We start from the raw sequence: 25,973 nt of genomic DNA on the forward strand, positions 1-25,973 counted from the left end.
ATGTCTGTGAAAGGCAATATATAAATAAAGATCTTCTTCTATAATGCGTTCAAATAAAATAGTACTGTTTTTTGCAATCTGTTTTTGGCCTGGTGACTGGGAAGTGCCCATGATGCACATTAATCATAAGTGAGTAAGTGCTTCATTTGTCATTGTACAACCATATAACCAAATTGTGTCCAGGTGTTAGTTCTGAGCCACGAACCTGGCTGGCTGCCTTTAGTGCTCCTCTGATCCTGTCCCCAGTTCAGAGCGTGGTGTCCTGCACTGGTCAGCTCCACCTCCTCCTTCCTCTTCCTCCTGCACAACTCCCCACCACAACAGTCTTCCACCATCTTCTGGTAAGAGGCAAGGAGTTAATCTGTTTTATTTTCCAGTGAACATCAATTAGCCAGAACAATAGAAGGCAGGTGTGGCTTAGCTGTTAGTCTCGCCCGGATACCTCCTCGTTGGTAACTTTTTTGTTTCCTGTGGCTCCTCTTTTGACGCCTCCACTGTGCTGCAGGTGTGGGGGGCTCTGTGTCTCCTCAGTGTCTCAGGAGAAGTAATTTGTAGTTCTCAAATGTCTTTAGCTCATAAGCTAGCTGTTTATTTACTTTACTTTATGTACAGTTACTAGCATAGTAGCAAGTCCTTTTCCTCTATAGGTAATGAAATGCCAGCCCTGGAGCCCTGGAGTGAAATTGATTTGTCCAGATGAAAAAGCAAAAACAAACAAAAACAAAAATGGAGGCACTTTAAAGGTTAGAAAAGTTAAAAAGCCTTTATTTACATGAGTAACTGGAGTTTGCCATGAGTAAGGCATATGAGGCGAAAACACTTTGGCTTTTTAATCCAGTTAATCTAGTGAAATACAGGCTTTTTTACCCATTAGAGTACCTCAGTTTTTTGTTTTTGTTTTTCATTTTTGCTTTTTCATCTGTTAAGAATGATCCTTGCACTGAAGAGCACCAAAACAATATGATTTCAAACATACTATAAACAGACTTTATATCCAAGCAGCACTCCTACAAATCAGGTTTTGATTTGTCTGTAGTTTGTCTCCATGCAAAAAAAAACCCAAAAAAACATTTTGACAGTGGAGCACAGTGAAGTTTCTGAAATCAGCCTTCATCAGATCTCTGCAAATCATCATGCCACTTGAGGCTGACCCAAAGCCATCTAAAAGGTGGCAAAGTGTCAAAAGCCACATTCAGGTTATTAAAACTCTACAGAGACCTATTAGTCATTTACAGCCCCTGCAGATCCATAGTCACTAAAGACAGAAGTTAATTAGATGAGCTATTCATTTACAAATCCCCCAAGATTTATTAGTCTGCCAAGAGAATATCTTAATAAGTACCACAAACCTCTGTAGTGTCCTGTCTTATGGATGTTTCTCATCAGCATTGCCATAGAGCATAATGTGTCCATTGTCGCAGTTAATTGTATCCAGCTTAAGGGAACATCATAAACATATTTCATATTGTTGTTTCCTCCACAACAGTATTAGTTTAATTCACCATGTTTTCTTTGTCTAAGCTGATAAACTACTTGGTTTCAACTCGGCATACAGTACAATTTCACATTCATTGTGACCTTTTCAGTGCTTGAATTGTCTTCACTCCAAGGCATCACTGGTCGTCATGTGTTGCTTTTTTGAACTTAGAGTTATCAATTAGACACTTTCACAGTGGATTACTGACATAGCCATGGTCCAAAAAGGAAAATTGTACATAGAGTAAAAATCCTAAAATTGCACAGAATTGTCATAATTGATTGATCCATGTTTTAATGTATGGCTTGATTTTGTGTATAGTTTTGAATATTAGAGGGGTTTTGAATATCTTGTTCAGTTTTAAAATAACCTATTTATGAGTGGGAAAATTGAAAGCTCAATAAATCAGGCTGTGAATTAAATATCTACAAATCCCTCAGAAAACAAAAACAAAAAAACTTCAAACTTGTGTTAAGTCTAAGACCATTTAGATATAACTTAATAAATAAATCAATAAATACACAGAAATACTGTTCCTCAATGTGAGAAAAAGGCCCTTGAAATTACAATTCTAGTATATATTTTTTTGTGTCCAGATGAAAGTTTCTATGTTAGGAGATGAAATTAAAAAGTTGGATCCAAACATGTTTTGACAGAGAGTGCCGCCCTGGGAGCACCGTACCCCTGACACTGTCGACAGTAATTACTGCTGTTGTTATTGTTGTCAGTCAATACATTCACTCACACTCAACTATGAAGTCACTAACAAACTATTGGGAGTTAATTAGGGAGACACAGGCAGCAAGTGTAGCTCCCTGTGTACCAACCACACCTTGAAACATGAACAGAGACATTTTAGCTTCACTGGTATTGATATGAGGCCATGTTGTTGAAAGATGATCCAAATGTTAATAGATAAAAAAACAAAACACATGACCCCATTATTTGAATTTTTTGTTTTATGCTGAAGGTTTCTGGGGCACACAGGCTGTATTGGAGACTTTGTGGCATTAAAGAGGGAATAGAGCAGAAAGACTAGACCTGAAGCCAACCCAATGTCCTGCATAAGTGCTACAGCTCTAACCTGTAGGCTGTAGTGTATAGGCACATACTACAACAGTCCGTTGCTCTCCACCTGAATCAGTCTGTGACTCGAGTAAAGTTACATAAGGCTTTTTGTCACAATTGTCAAGTGTAGAACAGCCATGCATTCAGACAGTATACCGGGGTAGGCAATGTCAGGCCCGGGGGCCAAATCCGGCCCTGCATCATGAAACCTCTGGCCCTCAAGGTGATTTTGAGGGTGTGTTTGAGGACCTGTTAAAAACCTCTTACCCCCTACTTTAACCAAGCGCATTTTCTCCAGTTCGGCTTTACCCAAATCTAAAAGCTTCTCGACTGGAGAGAATGGGCAGTGAAGCACAATCTCTCCAGCACAATAACGCTCTTTAGTTACGTTATTACTAGGGCAGAAAGATCGTGTCGATATCGAGATATATACATTCACACATTAAAGGAATAGGCCACCATTTTTACATACTTCTTACCTTAGCTTTGACGAGTTCTATAGGACCTGTCTGGTCTTCCCCCGTGCCTTCAATCACGTAAACACAGCGCAGACTGCGTTAGCATTTAGCCTCTCCTGCTCTCCACTATACACTGCGTTCCAAATTATTATGCAAATTGGATTTTTGTGTCAAAATTGTAGAAAAAAAAAACAATAATAATGAAACTCATGGATGGTATTGTGTCTTGGGGCTCTATGAATCACTGACATTAATCTCAGAGACCTGGGATAATTAGTTTTCAGGTTAAGCCCAGTTAAGGGAAAAACAGCTGAAAAGGGTGTTCCACTTTATTATGCAGATCATCATTTTCAAGCAATATGGGAAAGAAAAAGGGTCTTTCTGCTGATGAAAAGCGTGAAATAGTTGAATGCCTTGGTCTAGGTATGAAAACCTTCGATATTTCATGAAAGATTAAGTGTAATCATCGTACTGATAAGAGATTTGTGGATGATTCAGAGCACACTCCGTTTTGTGCAGATAATGGCACAATATGGATGGTTTCTGCCAGACAAACACATCAGATTAAGAGAACAGATGCTACAAAGCAGCAGCATACAGGTATTTGAAGCTGCTGGTGCCTCTGGAGTCCCCCGAACATCAAGGTGTAGGACCCTCCAGAGGCTGCAGTTGTGCATAAACCTTCTATCCGGGCCTCCCCTAAACGGTTAATTGAATGCTGATGAACAGAAACGCTGCAGTGGCTCAGAAATACATGAAGACTCATTTTCAAACAGTCTTGTTCACTGATGAGCGCCGTGTAGCTCTGGATGGTCAAATCAATGGAGTAGTGGATGGTTGGTGAATGGCCACAATGTCCCAACAAGGCTGTGACGTCAGTAAAGAGGTGGCGGAGTCATGTTTTGGGCCAGAATCATGGTGAGAGAGCTGGTCGGCCCCTTTAGGCCCTTTTAGGTTTCCTGAAGGTGTGAAAATGACCTTTGAAAAATATGTGGAGTTTCTGAATGACGACTGTCTTCTATGCTACAAAAAGAAGAGCCGTGCTTTCCCTAACAAAATCCTCTTCATGCATGACAACGCACCATGTCATACTGCAAAGAATACCTCTGCATCACTGGCTGCTATGGGCATAAAAGGAGAGAAACTCATGATGTGGACCCCCTCCTCCCCTGACATCAACCCTATTGAGAACCTTTGGAGCCTCAACAAAAAAAACTTCTATGAGGGTGGGAGGCAATTTTCATCCAAACGGCAGCTCTGGGAGGCTATTCTGACATCCTGCAAAGAAATCCAAGCAGAACTGTCCAAAAACTCACAAGTTTAATGGATTTAAGAATTTTGAAGCTGCTATCACACAAGGGCTCCTATGGTAAAATATAACTTGACCTGTTGATATTTTTTTGATTGAAATAGCTTTTGATTTCAGTAAATATGACCTCCTAATGCTACAAATACAACAAATGACCATTTTCAGTTAATTACAAGCTTTAAAATGTATTGAAACGATGAGTTGCATAATAATTTGGAACAGTAGATTTTGAGGTTTTTACTATATTTATTTTTGAAAAAAATACTGTTATCACTAGGAAATTTTTTCCACCACATTTAAATGATCCTCTACCAGTTAAAGACTTGAAAATTATGCTGACTCTCATTTGAGTTGATTTAGAAAATCAGAGAAAAATGTCATTTGCATAATAATTTGGAACGCAGTGTAGCTCCAAAACAGGTCAAGATAGAAGCTACCAAGCTCTTCCACGTTTTCCCTATTTAAATATGGTTACGTGAAGTGTTACACTACAAAGTATAATTACACAAAATTAAACAATGTGGATTTTCTAAGCGGATAAAAGGGGGAACTATATTGTAAGGCGTAATAATACCAGGAGTAGTTCAAAATTCAGTTTGGCATTAGCCAAATAAAAGCTTCTTTAAGAAAGGGTCAAAATAGCGACAAAAACAAAGATGTAAACGCAACACAAAAGACATAAAAGAGCAGCAAAAAATAGACGAAAGAGCAAGAAAAACAAGATGAAAATGAAGATGAAAACCAACAAAACTGACAAAGGCTTGACAAAAAAAAAGCAATGAGAAAGTGACAAAAACTCACACATTTTTTTTTTTACAAAAACGACATGAAAATGCAGCAAAATTAAGCCACAAAAAGTGACAACAGCGGGGCGACAACATGAGGAAAAAGATCCATTTAGATCTGTTTTGCAGGTCTTAGCTTTCAAATGAGGCACTGGAGAGAGGTTAAGTGGTGCAGAAAAGCCTCAGACTTAAAAAGCGGATTGGTATTACTCGAGAACAAGTCAATCTGCTGTCCATATACCGCCCGCCACCGTAAAAAAAAAATGAAAGAAAAATATTAAAATTAATTAATTAAAATTAACCTCTTGACCCCCACCTTTACACTGAAAGACCATTCACATTTAATTGAACAATGAAGCGATGTGGATCTGATGTGACTGTGCCAAGATTCAATACATTCGTAACCCATTCTATTGTTGAGTTGGCGGGGAGGGGAGGGGCAAGATCTGGCAACCGCAATATACTTTGATTGTGACAGTGTGGCCAGACTGGGTGCCAAGTTTAACATGTGTAACAGATTCCATTGTTGAATTTAGGCTCTGGCAACTGCTGGTTTCAAGATTTTACCATTTTCGTCTGAAGTGCAGTATAACAGGATAAGCGGTCGCATAGGGCGCCATCTGCTGGAGGAGGCTGAGAATTGCAAATGAGGTCCAGGCCCCCACCATCTCCAACATTACAGATTTTAGAACAAAGCTTTGGAAAGAAAGTGATAAAGACCTGTGGTGTGAGAAACTAGGGAATTCAAGCTTGCTCTGACACCTTTGGGAGCGTTGTAACAACGTAGTGAAAATATGTACATTCACATAAGAAGTGGAGCCATAAGCATAACAAAATAGAACTGTTTTATCATATAAGTGTGTCCAAAACCAGATTTTGCCTTCACCCACACGCCATTACACACGCACACGCACACAAAGGCGGAAGACCAGTGAGCAGTGACCATTTTGGATTCATTCTAATGTTGCGCTTAAGGCTCTTCCTGTCTCCTTTAATAAGGTCATTTCTTCACAGCTTAAAATGATTCTTTCTTGTAATCAAACTGTTTGGTGAGGGGGATAAACTATCTAATGGTGGCTCAAGGGTGCTTACATGGTCAAAAGCACATGTGAAGATAGGGAAGGCTTATGTATTCTTATCAAACAACACCGAAGGCTGATGAACATGCATTAAACACAGTTGTCTAAAGAACAACTATCCATGTCCCACTAAAAATTAAAACAATATATTTGCACAACTTATTGTCAGTGACTGCCACCTTGTGATGAAGATATCACAGTGCGTTTCCACTCCCTGATGCTCATTCTTAACTCCCTGTGTTTAGCCATAGTGTGGTTTGATCATTAAAGTTGAAGATTCCAATTTGTATGATATATATTTAGAATACAGGCTCACTTTTGGTCCATCGATGCCCTGTAATAAATAGTAAAGCAAATTAGATTAAAGGTAAACTAAAAATATGTATGTTAAGCCTATTCAGATCCTCATTTACACACGTTGCCATGATCATGTGAAGATTGTAGGAAAAGTGGCACCATCTGTTGGCTAAGGTGCAAAGTACAAAGCAAGGCACAAGTTGTATATAAAGAAATTTTCCCAGAGTGAGTCGGTATGAAATGTGTTCACTGAAGAATCTCTTAAGAATGTGATTTTAATTTCCTATTTAAGGACATGAGCACGGCCAATTCTCTTATTTACATATTACATTTGGGACCCTAACACTGTGATACAGGCAACATCAAATGATAAATGCCAACAAAATAGAAAATGATCATTTTTGGCACGTTTTGCACCTGCCTTAATAAATGACCCCCTGAGAGAATTGTCCTTCTTGAAAACATTTTTATTCAAGATCTGAAAGTGTCTGGTCTTTCTTTGAATAAAACATCACAGCATTCATTTCAGTGACGACGCCACACAAAGAATTATAAATCTTTTATTGTGCATGGATCCTTTGTAGATATCATGGCTATACAGATACACTTCAGATACATGTTTCCACTGTGACGAGTAATCGTGCACACTGCCGTGGTGCAGGAATACTCAAATAGTTTTTGTTAGATACAGAATTTACTAAGTATCTGATCAAAAAAGTCATAAATATAATAATATCAAATGTCGCCTACTTTAAGTAAAAATGCAAAGCAATCGGCACAAATTTTGCAACACTATATTAAAATAGTTTATAATGTGCTTTTGTTTGTCGAGAGTGCGAATGTGGTGACATAAAAAATATGAAACACAAGTTAAAAACACTATACCTGATTTCTTTTTTCTAGTGGTTGAACTGAATTCGTGTTGTCCTGTTTCCATATATTGTAAACTCAGACATTTGTGGGGAAAACACTGTGTAGCTTTATAGTGTTTTTAAATGTAGCACTTTGAGATTCCTTCGAATGAAAAGTGTATTATAAATTAAATCTATTTTTATTATTATTAAGCATTTGTGTTCAATTCATGAAGTGTTAAGACCAACTGTAAAGTTTTAAAGTGGGTTAAAAATAAAGTTGGGTATGGCATGGTAAGTTTCATAGATTTCCAGCATTTCTGTGAATGCTGTGGTGGAAGAAGTACTCAATATTCTTACTTAAAGATAAGATAAGATAAGATAAGATAAGATGATAAAGTTGCACTATGTAACTTTTTATGTGGAAAAAAACCTTGATGTTTGTGCAACGTGGCACCTTTGCTTTCCCTCCCCCCTTCTGGTACGAACCCCTAAAAACAGTTGATTCTGGTGGTGTGTCATAGAGGCCACTCTGAGGGAAAGGAACGGTGCCACGCTGCACCAATAATGCCTTTGCGTCACTAAAAGGTCAAATATGCACAAATATCAAGGTTTTTTTTTTTTCACATAAACCGCTACATAGTGCAACTTTAAGTAATAGTGCAGATACAGGACCAAAAATGTACTTAAAGTAAAAGTATCTGATCAATTTTTACTTAAAGGAGCTATCCTTGATGTTTTTAATTTCCTGTATTGGAATAAAATTTGTTTTGTCCTTTAGTATATGGTAAAAGCAGACATTTATCCAAAAAAAACACTGGTTTTAAAGCCTTTTAAACAGTCATAAAATGTCAGGCTAGTAGGCATTTTATACAGTGAAGTGACAGTTTTCCTCCCTGAAAGTTGTGAAACCTGGTTTAAACTCAGTCCCTGTGACGAATTTTGATGTTGTAAATGCCTTTGGAAAGTTTGAGATGAGCTTGGACCAGAAAATTTGAAATTTGAGTGACCCTGTTTCTTTGTACAATCAGGTATAGCTCCTTTAAGTAAAAGTAAAAAAGTATGCAGTATAAAATGTATAAGTAAAAAGTAAAAGTATTTAAGAGTTTAATGTGCAGGATTTTTAAAATATTTTTCATCAAACCGGGTCTAAACGAGTAAAGCACCATTTCAAGTCAAAAACAGGAACTAAACCCGGTCTAGACCCGGTCTAAAGGAGTAAACCACTAATGTCTAAACTGGGACAAAACCAGTTCATCATAGAAAGGTCACTTTGAAAATAAAATACTTTTACTTTTAACTCAATTTAAAAATGTAGTGGAGTAGAAAGTAAAAAGTATTCATCATAAAATGTACTTAAGTAAAATATAAGCACCTATAATTTTAACATTTTACTTGGCTACTTTCCACCACTGTGTGAATGTGACCCTGAAAAGTGATCCTGCAAGTTGTGAAATATAAACTCATCTCTGTGAAGAAATGCTACAAATGTTAGGAATGACTTTTCATTTAGTGGTTTCCTCTTCCATTGTTTGTTAGGTATGTGGTACATGGCCTTTAAGTCAAAGTACGTACAATGCAACTTTCCACCACGGCGGCACATTGCAATCTGCAAAGTAAAACATGGTTGGACTTTATCTTACAGCCCCGACCTTGTTCCTAAAGAACTGTATGACTTGCACTCGGATTTCTTTGGTTTTCAGGCCGTAGATGATGGGGTTTAGCGTCGGGGGGAAGATGAGCGTGGACATCCCCATGAACCTGCGGAGGTGCGGGGAGGCACTTTGCAGCCTGTAGGAGATGATGGTGAAGAGGCCGAAGCACTCGAGCAGCAGGAACACCAGCAGGTGCGTGGCGCAGGTCTGCAGCGCCTTGGCCTTCGTGTCCGTGTGTTTGGAGCGGAAACACGCCGCCAGGATGCGCAGGTACGTGAACAGAACCATCCCGTTGGCTCCCACTTGCGTCAACGCCACTGTGAATAGTCCGTAGATGTTGTTGATTGCGGTGTTTGCACAAACCAAGGACAGTAAGGAGGGGTTATCGCAGTAGGTGTGGGTCAGCTCGGATCGGCACCGGGGCAGGCGCAAAAGCAGGCCGAAAAGCACGCCCATCAGGATCAGCGAGCTACCCCAGATCCACGTTATCAGTTTCATTATGTGAGCGCTTGTCATGACGACGTTGTACCTCAGTGGCAAGCAGATGGCGATGTATCTGTCATAAGCCATTGCGGTGAGGATGAACATGGTCCCACAGGCATAAATGTGGATACAAAAAGCCTGAATGACGCAAGCCGAGTAAGAAATGGTCTGACTGTTCACTAGGATCTGCTTGATAGTTTGGATGAAGAATGCAGAAGATCCAATCAGATCGTTGATAGGGAGGTTTAGGAGGATTAAATACATGGGCTGGTGCAGGCATTTGTTCAGTATAATTGTGAGCATGAGTAAAAGGTTGCAGAAAAGGATGACGAAGTAACTCAGAGTGGCAAACAGGAAAGTAGGGATGATACTCTCTGAGGAAAGGTTAAAGCTCACAAAAGTCAAATAAGATGAGGTGTTGTACTGGACTTCCATTGCTGACATTGCTGTTAAAGAAACCGGTTTAGTATTTGAGGGATCTGTAACACAGATCAATCAAGCTTTCGTATTTAGACAGACCACTGTGGATTGAAGACATTTTAAGTACAAAAGTATCAAGTAAATGTTGCATCTTTGGTCCCACAATCAAACCAGAAGCAAAAGACCAGGTGTGTGATAACTTACAAAAGTCAGTCAGTCAAATTGAGTTTACAATTCTTCAACAATAAATGCTAATCAGAAAATACCACAATGTGCAATAGTGGTCAGTCATGTGAGGAGGAGAAACACACAGAGGTCGCTCTTTGTGGAGAGACACACTGTGACGGAGAAGTCGACTTTTATAGCTGCCACTGTGCTCTCATTAGTCCCCAGGGCTGTTTCATACTGTATCTCTGCTAGGAGGTGATTATCTCATGGGGGAAAGTCTAAGAGATGTCAATAACTCTTTCAATCTCTGTATATTTCACATGATATTATTAAAAGGGTTTGATTTATCAGGTAAGAGCAAAGCAACTGTTAGTTTTTCATCTTACGAGATCCTCTAGGCCAGGGGTGTCCAAACTTTTTTCATGGGGGGCCGCATACTGAAGCATACACAGGGTGAAGGGCCATAGATCGGTGGTTAGTGCCGCAAAACCTTTGACTAGCAGAGGTTTAAATTGCGCCCCACACCTTTATTTCTGCTCAAAACCTTCATGCCAGCTCTGTCTCACACTAAAAGGTTAGGTTAGAATTGTGTGGAATTATTACATTTCAAATAAAAAGGACTATCTCTGATGATGTGTCCCGATTCAGAAAAAAGGCAGAGGGCCACCAAAAATTGGTCTGAGGGCCGCATTTGGGCCCCGGGCCGCACTTTGGACACCCCTGCTCTAGGCGGAGATGAAGATAAGAAAGGTACAGGCTATTTGTGGTGAAAGTGATTTTACTGCTCCACATTGTCAGCCCCTGTGACAGTGAAGTCTGTGGCAGATGAGACAGGGCTGATGTAATCATCTATATATAAATAAAAATCTTCTTCTTCTTCATCAGTGATGTAAGCAGCAGTTGTAATATAATTATGAATTTTAATACCCAAATTAAAACATCTCACATCTAAAGATCTCTGAAAGGTCAGAAGACTTTGGGACAGATCCAGTCCAGGCCTCCTGTTGCAGGTTTGATCCGGCCTCAGTCAAACAGATGGTATTTACGTAGCAGGACAAAGGGACATCAGTGGATCTGCTCAGCAACACAACTGTCCGGCATCCAGATGGACAACATTTTTTTTTCCTATTGGAACATTTGTTTTTTCCTTCTTTAGTATATCGTAAACCCAGACATTTCTGGGAAAAACACAGTTTAACAAATTATAAAGCATTTGTATCAATTAGGCGAGTTTTCCAAATCTGACCCTGAAAAGTGACCTTGCCAGTTGTGAAATAGGCCTATATTTAATTTAGTGGCTTCCTCTTTCATTTTTTGCAATAGGTAGCGTTCACGTGACATCACAACATTCTAAAGAGGCTATAGTTTAACATTGAGGTGGAGGTCAACTGACGGTAACTATGGTAACGGTGGTAACTGACAAAATGCATTTTTTTATGTCTTTGTTTTTTGGCTCATATCTCAGTCGTGACTGGAGGAATCCACATGAAACAAACACTGTCACAAAGCTCATTGTCTGCTCTGTCGGCACATATGAACTAATGTACAATTATTATCTCTAAAAAATGTCAAAAAGTGGTGACAATATGCGAAAACATGACCATGATGTTGTCCAATAGAAAAGACTTTCAGACATAAAAATAATATCACAGGTTTGAGAATCCAATCACGATCAAATACTGGAGAGGAAAAACATTTGTCAATTTTCGTTTTGGAGATTTCTTCCAAAAACTGCATTTCTCCCATAGAGTTGTATTGGCCCCGCCCTCCACCTGACATTATGACATCATCACATTCTAAATCGTGAACGCTACCTATAAAAATGGGCCTTTAAGATAAAAACACGGCATAAATCAGAAGAAACTAGTATAAATGCAACAATATTTAAATGACTCCCATCACAACATTTTTCAGCTGTAATGCTTAACTTTTTATGACTTTATAATCACATTTTTAACACTATTAAAAAGTCTAGACTAGTCTCCTTTGCCAAAATAGATTCCACATTCACGTTCACACTATCAATGTTTCCCCGCAGGAAAGTTTCCATTCCTGGGACATGCACGGACATGTTGGAAAGTGCTTATCCATTACCTGTCACTATTACAATGATTTTATATTGTTAAATCATGCGCATGGGAAGCGTTCATTGTGGGGTGACGTATCTCCTCCACTTTAGAAAGCGAGCCGTCTACTCCCCCCCCTTCTGTTCACGCTTTGACTGCCCCGAACTTGAAGACACAATGCACGGACTCTCAAACCGCCTCAATACTTACTGGCAGAGTCATAATAAAGACGACTCTACTTCCTGGCAGAGTCAGTCACTACACGGTCGTCAATTGTCTGTCCCCGCCTCAATAATACCAGCCGTTTGTCGAGGGGCCTCAATTTGAAAATGGCCCCAGGTTGTGGGTGTCTTATTGGTCACAGTTCTCTCTCAGTGTTAAAATAATAATTTGGAAATCACAAACAGCAAAAGGACTAGCGGAAAATATTTATCTAAAGCAACAGATTACAGGAGATCACATAAGAAATGTAAAAATGTCTTTCCTGGAGAGAGAGGTGTCTTATATATCAAATATATAACAAAGTCTTCCAAAAAATCTCTTGCACAAAGCCCCCCAAAAACGCCACAAACAGCTTTGATTTTAGATGATCGAATACCATAAGCTCATAGTAGGCAATAAGTGAATGCTGATTCATGTCTCTGAAATACAACACAGACGTCTTTTGAGTCACCAAACAATGACATCATTGCGTTGTGTTTGCGGTCTCTAATGAGGCGTTGACTGACCTCCGAACAGCAGGACATTCTGCTGTTGTGTTTGTGCTTGTATTCTGTCTGTAACTAACTGTTTAACCAGTCTTTGCTGACTTCAGAGGCGCTCTCTTATTGGAGGAGACGGAACATGTGACACGAACCGGGCAAATATAAAAGGGCAGAGCTGAGACCAACATCTCACTGAAACCAAACATCCACATTTTCAAGATCCTTTCCACAACAACAAAGAGACCTTCCTTAAACGTAAGTCCAGTGGTATCCTCTTCTGTTCCTCTGTTCCCTTTTTATCTTCCTTCCTCACTTCTGTTTTTTATGCCCGCAAATGTACCATATTAACTTAATGTTTTCAAGGCCTTTCCACTGACAATAATTGCACTTTTGTTTAAAAATATATGTATAAATCCTGTTTCTGATTAGTCTAGTTTTAACTGGTATCAAAGTATAGATTCTGGACATATCCTCATCAAAAACTTGTCACAATAATGTTATTTATGGATTGACTTCTTGTTAAATACAGTGGGGGGGGAAAGTATTTGGTCAGTTCCCTATAGACTTTCTATTGGATTTCGGCCAAACACTTTTTTTTCCTCACTGTACATGAAAATTGAATCATCATTTTACTCTTATTAATCTGTGGGCTCTATCTGTCATGGATGTGTTTGACTTCAATAATAACTCACTTTTTCAGTGAAGAAATTGTTGGATATTTATTTGATCTTGTGCTAAATTTGGAAAAGTACACTGAAAATCTGTAATTTGGATAATTGTGTTTTAGGCTTACAGCATCTGTGGTTCTCTGGACTATTATTGTTCGTTGCCATATTTACAAATGTACAAACAGATATTGTTTTTTTCAATTATGTTTTTTTTTTTCCAAAGAACCAAATGTGGTTGATTTTAACTCTACGTAAGCATTCAAAACCAGGAAATGCTCCCATGCGGTTTCGCGTACTTCTTCTTACATCTACACATGTGCTTTAGTCTGTGAGTGTTTCTGAAAGTAGTGGTTTTGTTTCTTCCTCCTTCTGCCCGCAGATGCAGTGTGTGCTGGCCTCAGTCCTGCTCCTGTCCATGCTGGTCCTGGCTGAGTCCGCTGAGCCAGAACAGAGTCCTGAGCCCATGGACCAGGATTTACAGCAGGACCTGGACATGGAGCTGACGCGCCACAGACTGCTGCAGAGAGCCCGCAGTGCTGGGCTGCTATCACAGGTAACTTTGATCATTATTGTTGTCATGATTTTCATTCAGTCAGAAGCAGGCGATAACATGGGGATGTTTTAGAGTTTGTATGCATTTGTTGCTAACTTATTTACTGTCAATACTGTGCAGTAAATATGTTCTTCTCTTTGCATAAGAAAGTGCATGAGGGAAAAACAATTACAATTCAATTCATCTTTTCTATTAATGATCTTGTTCTTTGTAGAACATAAATCGTACCCAAAGTCACTTATAGTGCTTTGACATGAAGGATGCAAAAAATATATAAAATCGCACAAAGGGAAATGAGTCTGCAATCTGACAGATAATCTGATACCTATCACTTATAATCTGTACATAATTGCAGCGTGCTGTGGAGGACCTCCTGTTGGCTCAGATGTCCCTCCCTGAAGACAACGCTCCAAAACCTGTTATATCCAAAGAGAATGAGGGTCATGTGACCCTTCAGCGCTCAGTGGAATCAGGCAACAATAACCTGCCACCAAGAGAACGCAAGGCTGGCTGCAAGAACTTCTACTGGAAAGGCTTCACTTCCTGCTAGAAGCACAGTCTGCGAGAGACATCGCTCCAGTAGCCATTGGCCAATCACAATATACACACCGTAACCAATAAAAAGTCATGCTTATAAATCAACAGTTGATCTAATTACTTCCAACAATAACTATATGTGGGTAATATGTACATATTTAACTAAATTAAATTAAACTAAGTTTGAGTTAATGTTTGCTCTTTTGTGCCTCTGATTTGCAACGCACTCTCTGACTGTTCATGAAGAACTTTGCCTTTCAGTCAAACAGGCCACAACTGTTTTTCAACAGTGAAAGGAAATATGTGTGAGACATCTTTTGGTCAGGATATGGGGCTGTAAATTATAGCATAATATGTTCCTATTGTTACAAATATTAAAACAGTTCCAGCTGTGAAACAGACATTCTATTATCATCTCACTAGAATATCAAATATATAACTACTTTTCTTTTACAACAGGGAAGAGTTTCATATTCACCTTATTCCGGAAGTTCGCGTGGGCGCTGCCATGAATTGTGCCCGCCTCTTTTCTCCTGTTAATATCGGACTGGAGAAGTCCGATCAGTTACTACGCGAAAACAAAGCCGTTTTTAGGCCGCGCAGAGAAACGGTGCAGTGTTGACAGTGATGCAAATGAACATAGGCCATTTGTAATAATGTACTGATAGTTCTGTGTGGTGCTATTGTTTCAGGTTTTACTGCCCCCAGAACAGAAGTTGGCCAGTGTCGCCTTTCCAAATGTTTCCTCTTTGATGAAATAGCTGATTTCATCAATGAAAAAATAAAATGAGCCTTGGCTGTTTAATTGAAAAATTGTGAGGAAATTTCCACAGGAAGCATTCGAGGAGCCGCTGTTTCCACCAAACACCACACTGCCTCATTGTCAAAACAAACAGGTGAAATACACTTGCAAGAATCCCTTTCACTGTGTTGACGGAGACTAAAGAGGTCAGTGATGAGGCTACGGGTCAAACAAAGACACAGACAGACAACAGTTACACACGACTCGTTTACATAACCAACAGTAAATAAAGCTTTCTTCCGCTATGGCGGAATATATTTGCTTGTCTGTTTCTCTGTGCCTGTACAACTCTTTGTGGAAAATTGTACTGGTATCAAAAAGAGAAAAAAAAGACAAAATTCACTTGGAAAGGTCATGTGCAAACACGGATCTCCTTTTATTTCTGCATATTTGAAATAAATGCACATCAGCAGAAACACTACACAATATCAACAAGGCCATTTTTCTCATGATCGCTCTCAACAAAAGTGTCAAGTCTATCAGTCTCCCTTTAAAATATAAAAAACAGTTTATTAATGTGTTTATTATCTGCATTTTATGGTAAGGATTAGGTTTAGTAATTATGCATATCCAAATCTCAAAGTGTATCTGAAGAGTTTACAGCCTATGCCAGTGTCATGCACACACTTTATAAGGGGCTCAACGAAGAAGAAAAAAGGCAGGGGAATGCATTCTCCCAAACAGGCGCTCAAACTACTACAGTTTATAATAGATCCATGCTACAGACAGACACCATTATGCTTTTGCTTATTATTATCCAGGTATTGAATCACAATGCTCCACAAAGTCTCCATTTGGTTCGGCCAATTTTGGCTGTGCGCAATGCCCTGCTCTTCTCTCCCTCGTCTCCCTCCTCTCCTCAGCTCACGCGCTGCTATGGCCCGCACGTAGCTCATTATAAGGCCATTTCATAGCGCGACGAACAGTAAAGTTAAAGTTACGGAGTCTTACCGCTGTCCAGACCGCCCCGACACGTGGTGCTGACTGGCATCCTCGTCATGTCAAAACAATGCAGACTTATCGCGCGAGTTTGTTACCCGTTACTTTACTCTGTTCTCCCGCGGATGTGCGAGGAAGAGGAACGACCTGCTGTTACAGAGGAGAAAACACTGGAGCGGCACATGCGCCTGCTCCTTCGATCAGGCCGCGCACGTGGTGCTGCCGCTGAGAAAAAGGCAGAGACAGGAGGAAAGAAGCGCGATTTCAGGTTGTTGGGCATGAAATGTGTATTTTCAACAGATTTTTGACTTGGTGGGGCAAAAAAAATAAGCACATAGAGCAAAATAAGATGCATATAGTTGGGACGCTCTTGAGAAGGCCCTTAAAAGGCACAAGGCAAAGAGGCAAGTGCACCAGGGCTCCATGTGTGCGTGTCCCTGGCATAGGCTATAGGCTGTAAACTCTTCAGTCATTTCGAGGTCACTTTTCTCCTCAGCAGCACAGCAACAGCGGTCCTAAGTTCTTTGGTGCTGAGTCCGTAGATGATGGGGTCGAGGAAGGGCGGGAAGATAACGACAGACACCCCCATGGACCTCCGCAGGAACGGGGAGGCGCCTCTGCTGCGGTGAGCCGTCAGAGTAATGATGGTGTTGATTTGGAGGACCAAAAACGACATCAGGTGAGAGGAGCACGTTTGGGCCGCCTTCCTTCTCACCTCCGCCTGCTTCGTCTTTGCGCACATCCGGAAAATCTGCGCGTATGTGTATATTATCACCAGCATCGAACCGCCTTGGAGGACCGCAATGAAAAACGCCCCGTAATAGTTGTTAATAACTGTACTTCCACATGATAACTTGAGTAAAGATGGATTGTTACAGTACAAGTCCACAATATGGGTCCGGCAAATCTTAAGCCTTAAATGCATTACCATCAGCGTGCCAATAATTGCGATATTGCAGAACCAAATAAAAACAATAAGCTTGACCAAAGTGTGTGTGTTCATGATCGCGTGATACCTCAAAGGGGTGCATATCGCGATGTATCTATCGTAAGCCATGGCGCTCAAGGTGAGCAGGTTGGCCGTGCCGTAGAAGTGAACGAGAAAGGCCTGGATCGTGCAGGCGTCGTACAAAATGGCGCGGCTCTTCGTCACGATGCTGAACACCAGGTGAGGGAGGAAGGCACTGGCGCCCAGCATGTCGCTGATGGGCAGGTTCCACAGCAGCACAAACATGGGCTTGTGCCGGTTCTTACTGGCCACAATGGCGAGGAGGACCAGGCAGTTGAAAGTGATGATGAGCGAGTACATCAAGGAACCGAATAGGAACGCAGGTTGTCGAGCCGCGGGGGACAGCCCCAGCTCTTCAAGTGTAAGCAAAGTGTTCGAAGTGGCGTTTTCAGGCATAATCTTGAGCGGTTTATGAGTCTTAATGGATGGAAATGTTGCTGAAAGAGAAAAACACGCGTGAAACACAATATAGATTTTCAGCCTTTTCGCGTAATGGAAAAATATGAGGCAACATTTGTGGCTAAACCAAAACATGGCACAACAAAGTAAAGCACATACCAGTAAGACTAAGGACTAAACCACAACCCAGGCAGGATTAATATGATACAAAATACGAGCTAGATGTCTAAAATGAAGCAAAAAAATGGTGGAAGAAGTGCAAAACTGTTCTGGGATGGTAGTGAGCCACTGGCAGACTGAGAAGAGCGACGAGAGCCAGGCCGAATATAAACCCTGTATCATGCTCTGGGGACATCTGCAACTGACGCACGATTCTCATGATCTTAGGTCCATAAAGGAATAAATCATCTGTATTTGGTTAAAGAGGGGGTATTGTGCTTTTTTCAGCCACATAGCATCAGTCTATATCACACTACAATGATGACGAAACCTTCTGTTGGTCTGTCAATGCAGTAAATTAGAATAACTGCCTTGTATAAAATTGCTCTTTCAAAATGGCGGTAGCAAATGGCTTGAAATAGGCCTCTGTCTCTTTAAGAAGACACGCTGTCTGTGGCATCACAACACTCCGCTCGTTGTCTCCACAGTATTGAAACTACGATCGGTGCATTTTAATTTTTATTGTTGGAAAGGAGCTACTGTTTATCACTTTGTGAACAATGGCCATACAGGATATGATTTGAAGACGAACCTTCCACACCGGACGCTTGGAAGGGGCTCTTGCCTGAAAAATAACTGCTGTTTGCATCTGCCATGCCCTGTGGATCTCTAACTATACCCCCATGGACTAGGCTACACCAGGATCTGCAGGAGCCCATACGACTCAAAAGACGGACATTATCTCCGCAGGTGGACAATGGTTTTTCGAGGTTACCCGTTAGCTTGTTATAATCGACTACAGCTCATTGTTGATGAAAAGTCTGCAATAAACCACAAATGTGTAAAGCCAGGCTCATTGTGTGATCATCGTAAAGGCTGCTTCAAGTAGTTGCCTGCTTTATTGACGTTATTTTTGCATAATATGCTGCCTGTTTTCAATGAATGTTGTGAAGGTGAAGGTTGTTAGCTTGCCGTGGCTAATAGTGCCTTAGCTCCGGGAGAAACCACTCGGCTACGACTCACTGTAGATGAAATGTGAGCAATAAACTACAAAATCAACAAGCCAGGCTCCGTGTGTGATCATCATAAAGGCTGCTTCAAGCAGTTGCCTGTTTTAGTGATGTTTTCAATGCATAATATGCTGCTTGTATTCAGTGAATTTTCCCGTTAGCTTGTCGCGGCTAGCTTGTTAGCTCCGGGAGAAAGCCACTCGGCTATGACCCATTGTAGATGAAATGTGAGCAATAAACTTCCAAATCAACAAGCCAGGCTCCGTGTGTTATCATTGTTAAACGGTTCTTTATGTGTGTGGTGGTTTTATTGACTTTATTTGTGCATATTTCTCGTTTTCACGTGATGACTCGAGGTTTAGCTTAGCATTAGCTTTCTCCGGAGGCTCTGTGCATCATCAAGGCCCTAAGACATTCCCAGCGCAGAACCAGTCACTGAAATAAGTGTTCTTGTCACCGGTTTTAATCCTGGGTGTTTCGGTAACAGAAACACTGATGTGTGTCTTTGTAAAAGTCTGCTGTAACTCCGTTTCACAACACATGAAGCTAATCCTCCATGATGACTCTGTTTACATCTTAGGGCTAGACACTGCGGGGAGGGGGTTCTGCTGAGGAGCAGTGGTTGGTTACTCGGCTGGTGACGAAAGGTCGGAGGCGTATCCTGGAGGTTCGAGGCGTTCCCTGAAGGAATCAGGCGTTTTATCCCTAAAATGGCTGCCATCAGAGTTTTTACAGACTACTCGAAAATACGTGAATGTGCCAAGGCAACACTTCAGGCATGTTTTTAATGAGGGAATGACTTAATAACATGATATAAAGCTTGAAAAAGTCGATTTTGCATAATACCCCCCTTTAACAATTTGTAATAACCCACTACAGCTCTTTTTTTATTAATCCTTAAGGAACATTATCCGAGATAGAATGTTTTAATGAATGGTATAAAATAAATGCTACCCATAAAATCCACCATTTTAGAGGGAACAGGCAAACTCTCTCCATATAAAGTGACTTTAAAGAGCCACAGAACAGCTGTTACTCTATGGTGTCCAAATGTTTTTATGTGAGCGATGACTGCTGTCGTTTTTAAGATCTCCATTCGTTTATTCAAATGGAATCCAAATAAAGTGGGTTTGGTGACACAATCCCGAGCTTCATGGACAGGATGTAACTCTCATGAGAAGCAAGAAAAGTAGCCATTTGGCCAAGGTTTTTGAGTTCAGATTATTTCCTGCCACACGTGAACATAATATAGTCAGAAAAAAAGACACTGGGTCCCGACGTGTATTTGTGAACATTTATTTCTCCACTGCTGCTGGATTTTTGCAGGGTGTTGAAGTATTCTTGGTGGCGGGTCAGATTTTTACCTCCTTGTCAAAATGGGGAGCTGAGAGCCTCCAGACAGTAGCCCAAACAATAATGTGATGCATGCAGGGAAATGTAAAAAAAAAAGAAATATTTTAAAAGCATTTGATTATTGATTGCACATTTCATCAACCAAATACTCACAGTTTCATAATTAAGTGAACTGGCCAACAGCCTATAACCGGGATCTCTTCAGCTCTTGAAATTGGATAAGCCTTTTGATGCATAAGTTGCTCTTTGTCGCTTTTGTTTCATAAAACCTCATCGTGTGAAAAGATTGGAGACTCCTGGCTTATAATATGTAGTTAACACAAGTGCCTTGTCTTTCAGGTCATGTGCGGCTCAGATACAGAAGTGTGTTTGGTCAAAACATATGATGCGATAAAATATGTTTTCGATCAATGCGAATAAGCGTGATTAATTTTGACAGCGCTAATAATATTATCTAAGCAGATCATCTGAACTCAGTGTTCTGATTTTTGAAAAGATATGTGCCTGTTTAGGTGCCTTTACGTAGAGCTAAGCCCACACCTATTGAGGAAACTGATGTGACTAAAATACTACAATGCAAACAAAACTGTAAGAGATGGGACAAGACAGGAAAATATGCTACTTCGAACACTGATGTCAGCTTAAGATTTATTTAACAGCACACATTGTGGCCTTGTGGCTTTTCATTCGTCCTCTCCAGAGAATGTTAAAAGGTCAATCAGAATAAACTGCTCATGTGACACTTATTTTAAAGAATGGAGTTAATATTTTATTGACTAGGTGCCCTATGTTTCAGCACAGTTTGTCTGAACTCTTGACCCCACCCTCTCTCTCTATATGTCCCAGAGACAAAGCCACCACCCAGTCTCAACCCAGCCGTCGTCGATTACTCACTGTTAATAAATTGTTTAACCGCACCTTCTGTTGGGCCTTGCTAGTGAAGTGCTTTTCTTTACATATACAAAACAATCCAAACAAAATCTAGAAGAAGATGATATACAGACATGTATATAACTTGAACATAAATGCTTTAATTGTTCTGCAGAGTTCAATACAACCTCATCCATGGTACCATTCAGATCAGACCTTGGGTTTCACAATGTTGAAAGATGACCAGGCAGACGTCCGTCGAAAACATATCATTACACGGAACTGCTTTGCTTATCATATTGAGTCTTTACCAGGGAATGAGGACCTGTGTCATCACAAAATAGGAAGTGCTTGAAGTGGTGTCACTGTCTTTATGTTCTTGAGTAATGTTTCCTCAATGTAGCACCATGTGTCATCAGTGGCGTGTTGTCTATGAATGGATTAAAAACAACACAGTAACATAAACATAAATATGTCTAATATAATGTTTTGATAAAGAGAAATATCTGGATATAATGTATATTATAAACATATTAAGGCTTGTGAGTCATTTTGAATAGTATGCAATAAAAACCATGTTTAAGTATATTTTCCTTATAGGATTATCACACCACTATATCACAACGTGTTTTCATGAACTACTTTCTGATTCACAGATGAAGGGAAGCCTGTCAATCTTTTTCAAATGATTTATGGACCTTCTGTTTCCAAAATGAGATCCTTTTACAAGTGCATTTTAAATAATGTGCGTGTGGAACAATAGCCTTTCGCGTCAGTCTTTCTATCACGCATTGACATCCACCTTAATATTCCAGATTTGCAGGAGCGTGCTGCGGATTTCGTGGGTGTACAATCCGTATACGATTGGATTCAAAAGCGGTGGGACGAGGAATATCAGCATGCCCATGATCTTTTGCAAATCGGGCGACACGTTTTGGAACCGGTGGGACAGAATAGTGAACGTGGCTACGATTTCAAACATCACAAAGATAACCAGCTGAGCCACACACGTGTTGATCGCTTTGTTTTTTGTTTCGGACCTCCTCGTCACCATGAAGGTTATGAGGATTTTCACGTAGGAGAAACCTTGAACGGACACGCTTATAGCTTGGAATACGGCCGTATTGAAGAGTCCGATGATGTTATTAAGGAAAGTGTTCCCACATGTGAGCTTCAAGAGGGACGGGTTATCACAGAAAACATTCATAATTACAGATCTGCACTTGGGAAGCCTGGACTGAAGGGAAAAGAGGAGGGTGACCAGGGCAAGATCCAATCCCCACACCAAAGAAATGATACATGTAATGGCTTTTGCCGTCATCATTGTGGTATAGTGCAGGGGCATGCATATAGCAACGTACCGGTCAAACGACATGGCGGCTAAGATAAAGAGCACCCCGCCTCCGTACAGGTGCAGAAGGAAACCTTGAAGAACACATAGAGGGTAGCTGACGCGGTTGCTTTCGGTGACAATGTCCGAAAGCACTTTGGGCAACATGGCGTTGATGCCGATCAGGTCATTGAGGGGCAGGCTGAAAAGGATCATGTACATCGGCTTGTGCAGATTGGGTTTGGTGATAATCAAAAGCAACAAAGTGGCATTGCAGAAAACGCAAAAGAGGTAAATGAGCAGGCCGAAAAAGAAAATGGGGTATTTCCCGCCGGCTGGGATGAAGAAATTGTTCAGAGTCAGGTCGAATTGAAAAGTCGTGTTTGCCATCTTAAGCAGGAGGCCTGACTGGAGCAGTGGAGGCAGGTTGATAGGAAGAATGCCTGCTTTTATCTCTCTCCGACATGAATACACCCCGCGCTCAGTGACGCCGTATTCTTCTGGGATATCGACTCGCTTCGTGGAGAATCATTTGAACATGCACAAAAAGTTAAAGGTAGAGTATGGAAGATTTTGAAATGTTGACTTATTCACAATTGCAAAAACTTTGTACATGATTGCCAGACTTTACATTTTGTGTTTTGATTTATCAGAAAGCAGAAGAAGCTCCAAACTCCAGATCCCAAAATACAGTATTAACATAAAGGGACCGTGTCCTACTCCCACAAGCACCTGTCCCCAAATCTTAGTTTATGCTAATGCAATGAGGAATGGCATGTCCACATTTAGTGTAGTGTGTTTGCATATATTCAACTTAATTAAGACAACTAGTTTACCTTTACCTTTACTTGTCTTTAGCTAATATTATTTGATTTACGGCTTTCAGACCAGTTTATTTTTGACATATTTTAGGTGCAAATTTCCTTCTCCACTTGTAGATCATTTAGTTTGAAGTCATAAATATCATGAATCCAGTTTTCAGCCATGTCATAAATGTGAGCTACTGTATGACTGAGGGGTTAGGCCAGAGCGCATACGCTTGGCTCTATGTTGGCTTCTGTAGCCCTCCCCAGTTGTTGCTGGCTGTCAGATGTTATGCTGAATTGGCCTTTACCACTATTGTTCCCACTAACCCTCATGTTTTGAAAAAATATCACAGGCCATCCTCCCTTTATAATCATTCTGATCCCTCAAACCTCATACTTTTGGCTCACACATAGATCAACATCTTGAGAAGCTCCTTCATGACCATTGAATTTGCTTTAAAAAATCATGTATACCAGATTGAAGATAACCTTATCTTCACCTGTTCTCCTCCAGGCTGCAAACTGAATCTCTAACCCTAGTTGATGATCATGGATTCTTATGGCCAGTAAACAAAGTGACGGGTCTCCTGCCGTGGTTCGTGATCTGGAAATGATGAGATGGGTCCCGGGGCATTGGTCAAACGCAGAACTCGAATTTCCCTGCAGAGCCTATAAAGTACAATTTACACCTTACAGTTGAAGTAGCTTACAAACAAACCGCATGTCAGGCCAGTAGCTAAAATGTTATTCTACCTGCCCTACCTAATTCATATTTCTCACTTTTCTCACTTTTCTTTTGTTGATTTACCTGCCTAACCTGCCTCACTTTTGAGCCTTTATTCAGTCCTGCTTTCTGTGTAATCGTTGTAAACAACTCACACTCACTCTACTCTTTGTCGACCTTCACATGGGGTGGCTGCTGTCCTTGATTTAGGCCTAGGGCAGCCCATGTGTGTCCGTGTGGTCCAGTTTTCTATGTTGACACACATTCTGTCTTTCTATCTGACGTGTGGGAGGTGATAGTCTATTGAATGTGTGTTACCCCCAAAACTGACCATGTTATTTAAGAAAACCAGAACCAGTGCTTTCTAAAGATTCTCATGGGTTAAGGTCTGGATATGCCAATGGAGAATAATACCTTGGTCATTCAGTGAAATTAGCTGACCTCATTCTTTGGTCCCTTAATGTAGCTAAACCTTAGCAACTGCTGCAGCTTCACATCCGAGTGGAAGCCAGATAGTGTACCTTGAAACAAGTTAACTGGTCTAATAAATATTCTAATGTTTGTGTCGGGCTAATTCAGAACCAATAAAACCTGCTCTGCCTGGGAATTAAACTTTCCTCTCCGCTGTACAATCACGGAGGCACCAATATCATATTTTTCCATGTTTTTTGTGAAAGAGGGGTTTGGTTTACATCAGCGTTCGACCGGCAGTTAATGAGTTCCTCTGAGAAGTCATTACATTATTATTATTGTTATTGTTATTAACTGTTTCAACTTGTGATTAATCCCCGGACAGTTGAGTGACTCCACCCACTCGCGGGCCTCTGTTCCATCGGGTTTTCCTAATGATTCCTTTGGGGGCTGATGTTTGACAGTTTGTTTGGCGAGTTTACTTGTGTGTTATAGTTTTCGTTTTGTTTTCAGACTTTTGTGATTAATGAAAAATAAGAGTATATGTCTAATTTTACTATATACAATAATAAGTAATGTGAACTCTGATATACACCCAAACCCATGTCTCGCCACCTTACGAATATTCCGGATGCTGTCTTTTAATGAACCTATATCATGCTATTTTACACCTTCCAAAATCAAGTATAGGCATCATCTTTTTCATACTTGCTATATACTATATTTGCTGCTGAAATATGAGTTGTTTTCAGGATGTGAGTGCTTCCTCAGAAACACCACCACTCCCTGTGTGGGTGCCAAACATTTCTTGACGTAGCCTCTTTTTCTGAGAAAACCATACTGGCTATGTGTCTTGGAGCTCCTGCGAGAGGGGCGCCATCCCGTCTCCAGTTTACAACCTTAAGCAGTGGTACATATGTCAGAACAGCCTTTACTCACTTTGAATTTGTGCGCTGACATTATTATAATTTTTTTGGACCCACCTTCCAGGAACAGTGGGCGCCCACAGTGTGGCACCTTACATCCCATCACCAATTACTGAGCTATATTTGTGGTCAGGGGTGTAGATGGAGGATTGTTGTACTCTTTGGTGGATGTGAATTCTTATGGTGCACGATATCATCATGTGTGTAACCAGCTCAGTGACATGGACAGTCCCAGTGCAGCTCCGGATAATTAAATCAGGCTCAGACCACAGACCGCAGAGGAGCAGACCAGCTCTGGGGAGGACAAAGCCCTGGCCCTCAGCTTTACGTTTATCATCTTATAAATGTGCATGTCCCTGGAGAGGTTTGACCTGGGGCCCTTTCTTATTTACAACTTTCCTTGATGATGGTCAAGTGAGAGACAACAATGTGTCTGCAGTGTTTGAAGCGTTAGAGCAGAGGTGGGCAAACTAAGGCCTGGGGGCCAAATACAGAACCAGAATCACCAGGGACCTCGTCACACAGTCTCTTCAAGACCTTCACCAGGCTATCAGGAAGCCACCCCTTACTCCCCACCCCCTGCTCCACAACAAGGTCGAAAGAATGAACTATTTCGATTCATTGTGAAATATAGACATTATATCATTATAAAGCAGG

At 40.7% G+C, this 25,973-nt stretch overlaps 4 protein-coding genes across 4 annotated transcripts; 1 reads left to right on the forward strand and 3 right to left on the reverse strand.

The window, feature by feature from the left end:
• Nucleotides 1-8,958: 8,958 nt before the first annotated feature.
• Nucleotides 8,959-9,897, reverse strand: LOC306983030 (olfactory receptor 52E4-like; the record flags this gene model as incomplete). Its single annotated transcript, XM_079582690.1, has 1 exon — nt 8,959-9,897. One exon carries the CDS (start codon nt 9,895-9,897, stop codon nt 8,959-8,961), a length of 939 nt encoding a protein of 312 aa, XP_079438816.1.
• Nucleotides 9,898-13,025: 3,128 nt separating this feature from the next.
• Nucleotides 13,026-14,715, forward strand: LOC306966983 (somatostatin-2-like). Its single transcript, XM_079561840.1, has 3 exons — nt 13,026-13,075; nt 13,868-14,041; nt 14,397-14,715. The coding sequence occupies exons 2-3, from the start codon at nt 13,868-13,870 to the stop codon at nt 14,589-14,591; spliced, it is 369 nt and encodes a 122-aa protein (XP_079417966.1). The 5' UTR covers nt 13,026-13,075; the 3' UTR covers nt 14,592-14,715.
• A 2,073-nt stretch (nt 14,716-16,788) lies between these two features.
• Nucleotides 16,789-17,724, reverse strand: LOC306983097 (olfactory receptor 1M1-like; the record flags this gene model as incomplete). Its single annotated transcript, XM_079582822.1, has 1 exon — nt 16,789-17,724. One exon carries the CDS (start codon nt 17,722-17,724, stop codon nt 16,789-16,791), a length of 936 nt encoding a protein of 311 aa, XP_079438948.1.
• Nucleotides 17,725-21,903: 4,179 nt separating this feature from the next.
• Nucleotides 21,904-22,839, reverse strand: LOC306983176 (olfactory receptor 52J3-like; the record flags this gene model as incomplete). Its single annotated transcript, XM_079582944.1, has 1 exon — nt 21,904-22,839. The coding sequence occupies one exon, from the start codon at nt 22,837-22,839 to the stop codon at nt 21,904-21,906; it is 936 nt and encodes a 311-aa protein (XP_079439070.1).
• Between the last annotated feature and the right edge of the window lie 3,134 nt (nt 22,840-25,973).

Source organism: Gobius niger, assembly GCF_951799975.1.
Source record: "Gobius niger genome assembly, chromosome: 1".
Classification (NCBI taxonomy): Eukaryota; Metazoa; Chordata; class Actinopteri; order Gobiiformes; family Gobiidae; genus Gobius; species Gobius niger.